Below are 12,847 nucleotides of genomic sequence, written 5' to 3'. Positions count from 1 at the left end.
ACAGTTCTGCCATCAGATTTAGAGTCCGCGCAGGGTTAATCTGCACGCTGCTTCCTGAGAGGATCAGCAGTGACACATGATGGCTTTAGTGCTCTCAGAGGGTTGCGCACAAGACACTCAGTGATCTGCTAACAGGCGTTAAGCACCGCAGAGTCCCGTGAGCGGCGGGACACCGGGAGCCAGCCTGATCTGGATGGATCTCTCCTCCGCCGAACACCCACATCCAACATTTCCACCCCAGAGTCTCACCGGGGTCGTTACGCACGGCTTTTACGCATAGTCGATGAGCGGTTCTTGACGCGCGCTCCGCGTTTCACCTGCAACGCGCGGACCACGCGACTTCTTCCACTCCCACAGGTGTGATGATGTCGAGCCAGCGAACTGCAGGGATGAGTGACACGATCGGCTCTGTGTTCTGTTGAAACGAAAACTCAACCGCAAGGACGATGGAAAGTAGTTGTCTGCAACGGCGAGTCGCGCAGTGTGCCAAAATGAGCTTTAACTGGCAAAGCTGGATGATCTCATTGTTGGTGTTTGCAACTGTACCAGCAGCACTCACACAAGGTAAGCTGAGAGTGACCAGATTCTCTGTTTGATTCCATTTAGATATAAACTTACTGGAAAAGTAAACGTCCGAGTGCAGAAAAGTCCCATCGGAGCCTCCTGAGACAATCTTTAGTGGAAAATTAAAAAGCAGTTTAACCCTTGATTTTCTTTGCATATTTCTTTATAGGAACTGAGTTCCTCTCAGCTGAATCATGGATATAGCAGCTTTCTCATAAGGTCTGAATAATAAACAAATGTCCAAATTAACACCACAAACTTTCATCTGGCTCCTTATTAATACTCTTCTTCTGTAGTACAGCGTTGCAGCAATCCTAAACTCAACATAATTATGTGTCTTACTTGCAGCAAGGGATTGTCACAGCAGTAAGGGGCGCATTAAATATTAAAGGATGAAATCAGTGAGGAGTATAAAGACTTGATGGGTTTGTATTAAAATTTGAGCCATGCCTTTAAATCCGAGGTACATTGTCTGCTTTGATGTCAGGCAGGGAGCCAATTTTCCAACACACACAGCAAGGCAAACATTAAGGAGTACATTTATATTCCCAACTTGATGAAGAAAAAAAAAAAAAGAAGGGGTTAAAAACAGATGAAGGAAATCACAAAGGCATTAACTGTAAAGCAGGGAAGTGCCTCATGGCTTGCCATTTCCAGGGAGAGCACGCAGGCTGACTTTTAATAGGATGACAAACGCTGAGAAATTGGGATAAATCAGATTTTTTTTTTTAAAGCAGCTTTAAGAGTTTCATTGGAACTAACAATCCCTACCAATCACTACATAAGCTCAAGGCTCATTCTGTCCGTCTTTTCTATCTCCCTCTTCTCTGTCCTTCCCTTTCTCCCTACCTCAGTACTTTAAAGCTGCATATCACAAGATCTGTGCTTGTTTACACATTGCTATGAATTTGCCACAAGTTATGAAAATAAAAAGCTGTGGGGATGATGTAAAGCTGGGTCCTTTTTCCAAGAGTTATGTATTAATCTTACTCGCAATTCTGGTAGTAGCCAAAATCTCTCAATGAAAAATGGGGCCAGTGTTTTGCATGTTTTGAATAGTATATATATTTTTCCTTTTATTTTAGGTTATGAGCTTAAGGTCTTTGGGTTTGGAAGCCCTCTTTGCCATCAGCATAATCTTTAGCTCTTCTGTCAGGACTCTGCTGCCTGGGCCACTCAAAACTACTTATAAACAGAGGAAACATGGTCAAAATGAAGCTAAATTTGTCGGGGGTAAGCATAATAATGGGATTCCTTTAAGAACTAGAGGACTATTCTCCTTTACAAACTCAGCTCAGCTTTTTAAAGTAAGCTTTAGGGTCAGTTATGTAGGTTAATGTGTAAATGGGACTTAATGGGTCTAAATTTGGTTGCAGATGTGACTGATGATGTGTTTGTTCTAACTTTTTGGCTGCTTCACTTCACAAATTGACAACTATTATTTAGTTTTTTAATTTTCTGACTGAAAGCCTTGTGAATAACCCAGGTGCAGATACGTTGTTTGTTGTTTTTTTGGATCCATATTAGCTGCCAGTGCAGTAGTTGCTAGTATTCATGTGGTCCATTATATTAAAATACAAAAAACAGATTACCGGGAGTGCTGGTCTAGTGGTTAGAGCAGTGCGCTTGTGCTCTGAGAAGGTTGCAAGTACCTGGTTTCGATCACCACAACCTGAACTCTGGGTCCCTGAGCAAGACCCTTAACCCCACTCTGCTCCCCGAGCGCTGCACAATGGCAGCCCACTGCTCCCTAAGGGGATGGGTTTAATGCAGAGATAAATTTCTCCAGTGTGAGCTCATGCCTATCTCTAGCTGTCTACGGGCAAGAGGCGGGGTACACCCTGGACAGGTCATTGTGAGAACAATAAAGTTAAATTAGAATTAATAATGCATATAACAAAAACATAAATAAATATTTTAATTTGAGATTTAAAGTTATAACAGCAACCCAATATAAATTGGCGTTGATCTTGGTTTGGTTTTTTAATAATGTTGTTTTTTTTCCCCCTCTACATGTAACCTTGGGTTATGTTATGTCTCTGGTTAAATAGTAGCCAGTGCATTTAACAAATGCTAGCTTGCTAGCATCTCTTTTTTTGCTGCAGATCGCTTTTGGAAAGTTAATTATCTCCTTGCTTACTGTGTGTTTTATAAAATCAAGAGGTCTGTGTCTGTCCCAAGTACTGTAGATGGACCTACAGTGTGTTCTGCAAACATAAGTACAAGTTTTCATACTGAACGATCCACCATTTCAGCACATTGTCAACTATTAATAATAAATCAGTTCCCCCTTTATATAGCTAGTAAATATCTATTGGATATGTTATTAATTCACCCTTAAAGACTTTGTAATTCATTCTTAAAAGTTTATTATTCGTTCAATATTCTATGCAGGCTAAAGGAATACATGTATGTGTATGAATGCTCAATGTGCTTATAAGGTAGGAAATTAGTCTGAAATGTTGAATGTCCAACCCAACCCAGTCCAACTTTATTTATATATTACTTTAAAAGAAGAAAAGGACCAAAGTACTGCACAAAAGAAGAAATACAAACACCAACAAATGTAATAATACAAATAAAAACAATATAGAACAAATAAATAAGTAAAATCCATATAGAAAATAAAATAAATAAAATATAAAATGAACCAAAATCAAAAACCTTTTGAGTACTAAATACAAAAATGAAAAAAATATGAGACTTTTAAAAACATTTAAAAATGGTCAAAGTGGAAGCCTGCCCGATATACAATGGCAAATCATTCCAGAGTTTGGGACCGGCTGCAGAGAAGGTTTTGTCTCTTGCTTGCCTTTATATAATTCAGTTATGAAGGAGTTATATTAACTATAGATTGATTTATAACATAGCAATAAACTATTTATTAGCCATCCATAAACTTTAATGTAAAATAGAAAATAAAGAGTGCAATTCGCTTAAAGATAAATGCTCCACAAATAGGACACCAGTCCAAATATAGAAAACAGACAGTCATACAACTTGCTAAAAATGTTGAGTCACTGGAGCACAATTAGTATTAGTACCATCTGGGCCTTTAACTAATGGTCTTCATTTCAACATATTGATAAAACAACCAAATCACCTCAAAAAGCACCCGTCATATCATGAATAATCAAACAATATTTTTTTCCATCTTACCATTTACTGATTAGAATGCAGACACCCATTGCCGACTGCAAAGCTGTTGGGATTGGGAAGTTGTTTTGCACATATGGTAAAAGCCATCAGTGCACATTAGGATTCACAAAGGATTTTCAGGCTTAGAGCATTTTATTTAGAAAGATGCAAAGATTTATTAAACCTCTAAGAAACAGATGCAGAAAATACAAACTTTAGGGAAAATATATAGTTCATTAGACATAGATTTAAAAAAATAAATAAATAAAAAAAGAAGGAAAAAACTTTTATTAGGCAGGTTTAATCTTTTTATTTTTGCTCATTGAATCATAAAGATCTTCCTTATTAGGAGCAAAGTAATCAGAAGACGAGGCCTCAGGATTTGTTATTTATGTCCTGAGATGAGACATAATCCACATCACAGCTTTGTTTGATGTTCAGTTTCAAAAAATAACTTAAACACACTCATCATGAGCTGGAATGTCATATTTTCAGGCTGCACATGATTCATTTGAACCGTTATTTTCCATAGAGCAATTATCATACAAAAACAAATTCGGTGATTTATACAGACAAGAACTGGATGTGCAAGTTTGAGTTATAGACAAACTTTATTAAAGTTTGTTGGTTTCCTGCCATGGGAGGGACTTTTAAATGAGGTTTTAGGTCCTAACACTTCCACTAAGACTGATGCAACAAAAGAAGCTTCATTTTAGATTATTGTGGTTTTGAAACACTAATTTGTTTCAAAGTTCAACCACATAGCTGTGCATTTAATGTAGAGGCAGTGAACTTAAGAGCAACATTTCATCCAACTTGCTTAATGTTTCCTAGTTTTGTGATTCATTAGATGGACTGTAATAAAGACATGAACTTGAGCAGAATAAATAGAGACATTATCAAACTAGATACAGATAGAGCACAAGGAGAGGTTGAGCATTTGCAGTGTAATGGTAGGAAGAAAGAAGAAATACAACAAGTGAACTTCTATACTGAGGCAAGGCTGGAGAATCATATTAGATCCAGGTGAGCTGGATCAGGGGAATGTGGAACAGCTGGGAGAGGAGAGGGCTGGCTATGATAACAGACTGAAGGGGACTAATTAACGCAAAATAATATGAAGATGACTTAATTAAGCACAATGGAGACCTACACTTACATAGAGAATAAACTAAAACACCCAGATCACAAAAATAAGTATAGAGCTAGACATAAAAAATAAGATTAAAAAACGTGACTAAAACATAATAGAGAATAGAGTTTAATAAACTGATAAGGAAAAATCCAAATAAAAGTAATTGAGGACTAAGATTGGAAAACAAACAACAATAAAAACCAAAACACAAACATCATTGGATCATGGCACTGAGATCCTCCCACAGCATAATGCTGCCTTCACCTTACTGGAGTGCCCTTAGAGCAGTGGTCTCCAACCCTGGTCCTCAAGATCTACTGTCCTACAGATTTAAGATGCATCCCTGCTTCAACACTGCTGAATCAAATGATTGATTACCTTTTTCAGCATGCCATCAAGTTTGATAAAGGTTTGGTTGAAAAGCCATTAATTTAATTAAACTGTGTTGGAGCAGGGATGCATCTAAAACCTGCAGGACAGTAGATTTGAGGACCAGGGTTGGAGACCACTGCCGTAGAGTTTAAATTAGTGTGATTCATTTTCTCCATAATAGTCAACTGGAAAGCTCTGCCAATTAATTCAGGTTTCACATTTATTCTTTTTCTCAATCAGCACCCTTACAAAGCCTGGCAATTTAAAAGGCGGATCAGTGATGACTCTTCAGATCTTTGGCTGTTCTTAAACATTCTTAACAATTTCCCCTCATCATAATAAAATAAAGCCATTTTGGATAAAGAAACTTACATTTAACAAACCTTTGTTTTTAATTTTACGCCACATTATGACAACTTCCTGCTTTGCTAAAATGAACAAGCTAATATCTTGCAGGGCCAGGAAATCAGAGTTTTATCTGATAACTGATGTTATCTGACTTGGCTGAGGAGACGAAGCAGCTCAGGTTTCCAGCTGAGAACCTTGAGAGGCTTGAACAGCTTGAACATTTGCTGCGGCATATTTACTTGTATGTTTATCTGCTTTCATTTGGATGAAAGTTTTGCATTCACCAGTGAATGAATAGCAAATATTGGGAAAGAAACAGTTCATTTTCAGTCTGCCTTTTTCAAATAGTCTTAACAAAAGCTGCATTCATACAGATTAATTGCTTCAGTAAGGTACCCTCCTTCAGTTTTGTGGATTAAAAGGAGTCAGACATGAGAGTAACAAGTGATCTGTGAAAGTCAGCTACATGGGGATTATCGGGCATTGCTATTTGGTAACTAAATCAAAGCTACAGAGGTTTTCCTTCTTTTTGGACAAAATAAGCTAGTTTATATTTACTCCAAACGGAGCTGCTGCCAGCTCTGATTTCAAACAGCGCATCTGTCACTGTGGCCTCTGGTAGGATAAACCACAGCAGCCCAGATTCAGGCTTTAGTCTGTTCCTCACGCGGCGCGGCGCAGCGCCCACTCAGTGAACATGAATGACACTCATGTCTGTGTGGGCAAGGAAGGAAAAATGAAAAAAATAAATAAATAAAAAACCCGGCATGCTGCTGGCTTTATCTGAGGGCTGCTGGCTTGAAATGACTGTGACATGTACAGTGCAGTCAGCGCAGTGTGAACTGTCCAGGCCATCTTGACAGGCTTTTTAGCTGGAGTAGAGGAACAAAGATGAAAAACGGATGAGATAGATAGATGTTGTAGAGAGAGTCATCAAATGCCAGCAGCCATGAGGAAACGTGATGAATGGATTCGCTTTAAACCTTCTGAACTGGAGATGCAACATCAATAATTTAGGAACGAACACTTTATCTGACATCTCCAAACATTTCACAGATACATGGTACACAAATTTTCTTTTTGATTTTGTGCAAGAAACTTTTGCAGTTGTATGTTAATCTGTAAAAAGGTATTTGATTCACTGTCAAACATAATTTCTATGCTATAATATGCTTAGTGCTCTTAGGTTTATTGCAACTAATCAAACATGAGCTCTTATTACGAACTAGAGTGAATACTTATTCGTATAATACTCACTATTATATGAATAAATTGTTGACATTTGGATCTGCTGTTGAATATCTCTTTTGTTCTGGTGAAACAGAGATTAAAAAAGGAACATTAAATTACTTTTGACTCAGCTTGCTTCCAATGAAAGCAAGAAATCTGTCAGAGATGGTATAATAATATTTTTTTTTTCTGCTGGTCTAACATTTTATATGAAAAATATTTTGGTCGTCTTGAAGATGGAGTTGTTATTTTAGATATACGGAAAACCCTCCACATGTGCAACACAAAAACATTTTTTTTCTCTCAATGTTTGATTATACAATACTGTGTCCCTCATTAAATAGCTAATCTAACCCCTTATAAAATAAACATACTTATAATACTAATGATCAGACATGTTTATTTAGTAAAATATGGCAAAGCAATGTCCTTCATAAAAAACTGAAAAAATAAAACAAAAGTTAAGGTATGGCTAAAGTTGGCCACATTTTACCACTCCAAATATTTACACTAAATGTTTTAACTGAAAAAAAAGGCTATGTTGTTAGACATCATTCATCTAAATTAATAAAAAAAATAAAACGAAAGGTTTAAAATTAAGAGCTAAATGATTGCTTATTGATGCAAAAACCAACCTTTGGTTTTAGATTTTGAAGGAAAAGGTACAAATGACATAACTACATTTTATCTTGATCTGGTTTAAACATTCATCCATCCATTTTCTTACACGTTTAATCCCAAGCGGGGTCGCGAGGGGTGCTGGTTGCCTATCTCCTGTTGTCAATGGGCGAGAGGCGGGGTACATCCTGGACAGGTCGCCAGTCCATCAGAGGGCAACACAGAGACAAACAGGACAAACAGCCATTCACACACAAACACACACCTAAGGAGAATCTAGAGAAGCCAATTAATCCAACAGTCGTGTTTTTTGGACCGTGGAAGGAAGCCGGAGTACCCGGAGAGAACCTGGTTTAAACATCCAAAATAAAAAGTTATATTATTGCAATGCTGCTGTACTTTGCTCACGATATAAAATTGTAAAGGGAAAAATCTAAATCAAACATTGAACTTACTTAGCCACTGGATTACATCAAAAACAGTTCTTTATTGAATTTACATCTAAATATTAAACATAAAGGTTGATGGGGGTTCACAATGTAGGGGTCCATCCTGTAACCGATGGGTTGTTGGTTACAGGATTGACTCTTTCTGCCTCTTTCTCTGAGTCAAATGAGCAAATTTTCCTGCCTTCCCAGCTCTTTTTGGTCTGACGTTCCGCTGACACTGATTGTATGGCTGCCTTGCTTCTGTCAGTCTGTCCCAGTGCAGCTGTGGCTCCAGGGTAGCTTACCACCACCAGCCTGTTGTCTCGAAAAAACTGAATGTCACGTAAAGTGCTGTGGGTTCCTACTTAATAAAGCAAATTACAAGTGCAGGCCATTCAGCTAAAATAAAGCATGTGCCTGGGATTGCAGCTTCTACAAACACATGACCCTGCCTCACTCTGTGGACGAGTTCAAAACGACAGCCTGTCAATGATTATTAGGCTCCCTCTAGTCTCTTCTGTCTTGGTTCGATATCCTAGTGTGTGTGGAGTTCCCCGAGTTCAGAAGAGGATGCAATCAATTGAATGTGACATGCAGCCAATTAGAAAGCCTTTCCTAAGGAAAAAAAGAAAACAAAAAACAAACACAACTCACCAGTTTAGCAGGTAGACTACTGCCCCTGCTCACTCTTGTTAGGTTTATTCTTTATACATCATGTGCATTGTTATTCTTTTAGCCAGATTAGACAGAGTAGAAGGCCTTCCTTCACATTGTGGATGTCACTGTGTGTACGGAGGTCATCTAAATACAAAATACACAGCATATGGGCACATCTTGGAGCCGGTCTGATAGAGGAGAGCTATCTGTAACCCTGAGGCATAGAAGCAAGCTGCATGAAGTTCAAGACATGGATGGCGTGTCAGTTTCTGATACGGACAGCTAAACATCAACATAATGCAACACATAGACTCATGAGCTATAAGAAGCAGGAGATGACCTTGTTCGGAGCTCAATCTTTGCCGGACGCTCGCAGACGTGATTTTTGAGCCCACAGCTGTGCAAGCTCCAAGCATTTTCTCTGTCCTGTAACGACCTTATCTGGAATAAACTTTGTTACTTTTTTACTCCTGTTTTATAGTCCTTTTTATATGGTTTTACCCAGTTTGAGTAGTAAATAACTTGCTCCCAGGAAAAGAACCGTGAGGAAGCCCCCGAGGCGCAACGGCTTTTTTAAAGGGACATAACTTCCTCATTTTAACACTCTGTTTCCACTCTTTTAACATTTTCATATTATCATGTTTTTTCTGTTAAAATGTGTCTAATTGGTGATATGTATGTTTCCTGAACTTGATCCTCTTGAACTTGATCTAGTGAGGTCTAGTAAGTTTTCTTGCTAGACGTAAATTTTCCTGCGTGAAATCTGTCTCTGTGTGTTGTGCTTGGCGTGTGGCTGTACACCACAGATCGTAGGACCAAACCTGGTATAGTAACGTTTTTGATTGTCATGTGTAGATGGGATCTTTGAGGTTTTGAGAACCAGGATTTTAATACCAGGCACCATTCATAGTTATTGACCCGATTTTTGCTCAAATATAATTAGCTTATATCCGAACTGTACAAACCCAGCATATGAGTAATAGAAATAACTAGAGATGCACCGATCCGATACCTGGATCGCATATCAGCTATAATCCAGTGCACTTTACATGGAACTGTTTTTTTGTTTTTGTTTTTTTTTATATATAAAGCACATTTACATCTGTGTTTATTTGTTACTTTGTTTTAACAATGTTTCCATTAAGGCTAAAGCCTCTACTTAAATGTACAGTTGATTCGAATCAGTGTCGGCCGATACGCTCAGCTCAAGTATCGGTGTGGGATTGGATGGGAAAAAAGTGGATATGTGCTTCTCTAGAGATAACCCAGCTATGTTTTTGTGCTCAAGAACGACCAGATCATTTTTATCCGTTAAACCCCTTAAACCTACAGATGGTTCACTTTTCCTGTTCTTTAATGAAACATCTATCATGTCCAAATCTTGAAATGTCACATTTGTTGTCCCATTATCATATTTAAACAGTCTTTACTTATGTCACAAATAAACATGAATTAAGTTTATCGTTTAAAAAAGATGTTATAAGAAAATAGGGTGTTCATTTTTTTAACTGCCATTAGACAAAAAAATCCTTTACTCCCTGTCCTCCATCTTGATGTTACTGTGTTTCTCCTATCTACTTAATAGATGTGGTAAAAGCTCATCATCCAGGTTCACTTTCCATAAACCAGAGACAGTCAGCCCTGCCTCTGTCTGGTGCTCTAGTACCATAGTCACTTGGTGACCATTAAGAATTTCATTATGATATTGAGGTTTCGAATTGGACACATAAACTTTTACTAGTAATATTGTTTTCCATTCTTTGTAAGAGAAATGGGGGGAAGCTTAAGGTTAAGCTCAGAAGCCTTTTTAATTCTTTGATGCCCTACTCAGCTGATGGGCTGTCCCTCCATGAACCTGGCGCAAATATAGATGGGTACTTTCTTTCATTATACCTATGTGTTCACTATTGTGTAATATCTTGCTTTTTTATCTTCTAGATCTGAGCAGCAAGGAACTCGTCGATATTAAGTATCCAGTCTCCTTCCCCGTCTTCCTGCCTGTCAACTACGAGGTACGGGATGCCGACTACCTCTTCCTTAAGGAGGCTGGACAGGACTTCATGAGGAACTCCAGCATGCAGAGTCACACGCAGCCCTTTGTTATTTTAAGAGCCAGCCGCCAGCCAGCTGTCAACGCCAGCTATGGTCCTGTGTCCACAGAGAGACCTGTGCCTCTGGATCTGGTGCAGTCTGTGCAGCTTTTTAATGCCCCAGATGTCTTTACATTTAACTGGAAAATCCAGGCCTTCGTGCTGACGCCCCGGGTTTTCTCCTCTAAACCCAAAGTTCGCGTTCTCTTCTACGTCGCAGGGAGGGATTGGGGCAGAGGCAAGGGAGCCGAGGATGAGCTACCATGTGTGACAGTTTATGCTTTCTGGCAAACACAGGAGGTGAGGGGTTTTTGTGCTATAGGAGGGGAGAGGGCAACTTGCATGGCTGAGCTTGTGCCTGAGCCCACTTGGTTTGCTGCAGGCTTAGAGGGCACCAGCAGGGAAAGGCAGGATCCATCTGCTGGGAACTCAGTGGAGCTGTATTACCAGGCCCAGCCCAGGGTCAATGGAAAGTGCTTTTCTGTGAACGGAAGCCGCTGGAGCGGCTCAGCACAGCTGCCTGAGTATGTTCCTGTAACTCCTATGCAGAGGATTGGAAGTGTGCAACTGCTGCAGATTCCCAAGGGGATGGCAACGCTCTCTCGCCTCAAGCTTGGGAACGCAATTGTCATCCGGACATCATCCAAACCTCTGAAAAAGACTGACATCGCCACATTCTACATACTGATGGCCAACTCTGCCCAGCTCACTAACTTCACTCTCAGGTATAGCTGTGTTTGCATTTGCTTTATTCTGGTTTCAATCAAGTACCAATGCAAGAAAAACAAAAAAAGTAATCTGAGACAATTTCACTCAGTATTAGTCATCTTTCCTAATTCTTGCACTAATCCACTGGCATCAAAATAAGGCCATGTTAGGAGCACTGAGATATAACAAGGATTATGGCATTTCTCTGAAAATATCACAGGGTTTTTTTCACTGAAGAGGACTAGATTATTTGCTCTGGTGCAGCCTGATGACATTAAGAGCTGTTTCAAGAGTGGTAGTCATCATGGTTAATGTGGGTCAAATAAAGTCACATGTGACTCATTATTCCTAAAGGGATATATGCCCAGTATTTGTGCTAGGTTAGATTATGGAGATCATGGAGATTAATAGCATGGCTCAGGCGAATTTAAGGCTTTTTTTTTCATTTTGCAGTGCTGCATGTTTTTCTTTTACTGCATGTGATGTTTAGGATAAATTCACCCCTGGGGTGTCTGGCTTATCACTTTAAAATCAAATAGGTTTTTGACAGTTATGATAAAATTACCTTTCTTGTCTCCTGAAAAATAAATGCTCAACCACTCAATGTAGATTGTTATTGATGGAAATACCGGGTATTGCTAAATTCTTTTTAGCGTTTTTATTTTTCATCCCATATATTATTAAATCCCCTAGGCAATCTTGTTGACATCTTAAGCAAATTACAGACGTTTATATCTGAATGGTAAGAAACTGATGCATGCCTTTTCTGTTGTTCACTCATTGAAATCTGAAAAGTGTGGTGTGCTTTTCTATTCTACCTCACACATACCATCAGAGTCACCTTTAACTGTAAATATGCCTGCAGGTTTTCATCATGATCTCCCTGTGAGGTTTAGCGTTCCTGTACTGAAATATTTTATCCACTTAATCTTAAGTGGATAAAATCCATGATTAGATGAACTTGTTGGAGGAAATATGTAGTAATTTTCCTATTAATGTAAAAATAGCTTTTGGTGATGCGTAAATCTCACTGTTATTTAAAAATTATCTATCCTTTCTTATATTTTTCACTCATGGAGGTTGGTTGATGAGAGAGTTAGCTGTTACTAGGCTGGTAGACAAAGTAAAAACAGGCAGGCTAATATTGTCTGATATAAATTTAGACAATGCCACACTGCATTACTGCCTCGAAGGCATAATGAGCTGTTATTGAATAGTCAACTGCTGAAAGAAACAAATGTGATCGACTTTTGATTTACTGTTTACTATTCTAGCTACACACAATTAGCAGAAGCTAACATGAGATCAAAATCAAATCGGAAAATAACAAAAGACTGTTGGAGGTGACTGTATTATCTTTCAGTCATTGCAACGCATCGTTCTAACATATCAGAAAAATATTTCATCCAGATGCTAGACATAAACAGCCTCAGTTAGAAACTAGTGCTTTTTTTATTAGTGTTGCACCGATTCCGATACCAGTATCGGAAAGGGCCACAATATTGCACTAAAATGGTGGTATCGGTATCGCCGAGTACCGACAAATAGGGCACCGATAG

General features: G+C 38.7%; 1 protein-coding gene across 1 annotated transcript in view; it reads left to right on the top strand.

The window, feature by feature from the left end:
* The first annotated feature begins 202 nt into the window (after window positions 1–202).
* LOC107099725 (transmembrane protein 132D-like) overlaps window positions 203–12,847 on the top strand; it is a 59,522-nt gene continuing 46,877 nt past the window's right edge. Inside the window, exons 1-2 of the mRNA XM_015397966.1 lie at window positions 203–564; window positions 10,429–11,305. Of these exons, the coding sequence (XP_015253452.1) occupies window positions 447–564; window positions 10,429–11,305 (995 nt within the window). The 5' untranslated portion in view covers window positions 203–446. The remainder of the gene's footprint in view (window positions 565–10,428; window positions 11,306–12,847) is intronic.

Source organism: Cyprinodon variegatus, unplaced genomic scaffold (assembly GCF_000732505.1).
Source record: "Cyprinodon variegatus isolate N-32 unplaced genomic scaffold, C_variegatus-1.0 Scaffold900, whole genome shotgun sequence".
NCBI classification, from domain to species: domain Eukaryota; kingdom Metazoa; phylum Chordata; class Actinopteri; order Cyprinodontiformes; family Cyprinodontidae; genus Cyprinodon; species Cyprinodon variegatus.
The sequence above is the reverse complement of the archived record's forward strand: the minus strand, read 5'-3'. Positions and strand labels throughout refer to the sequence as shown.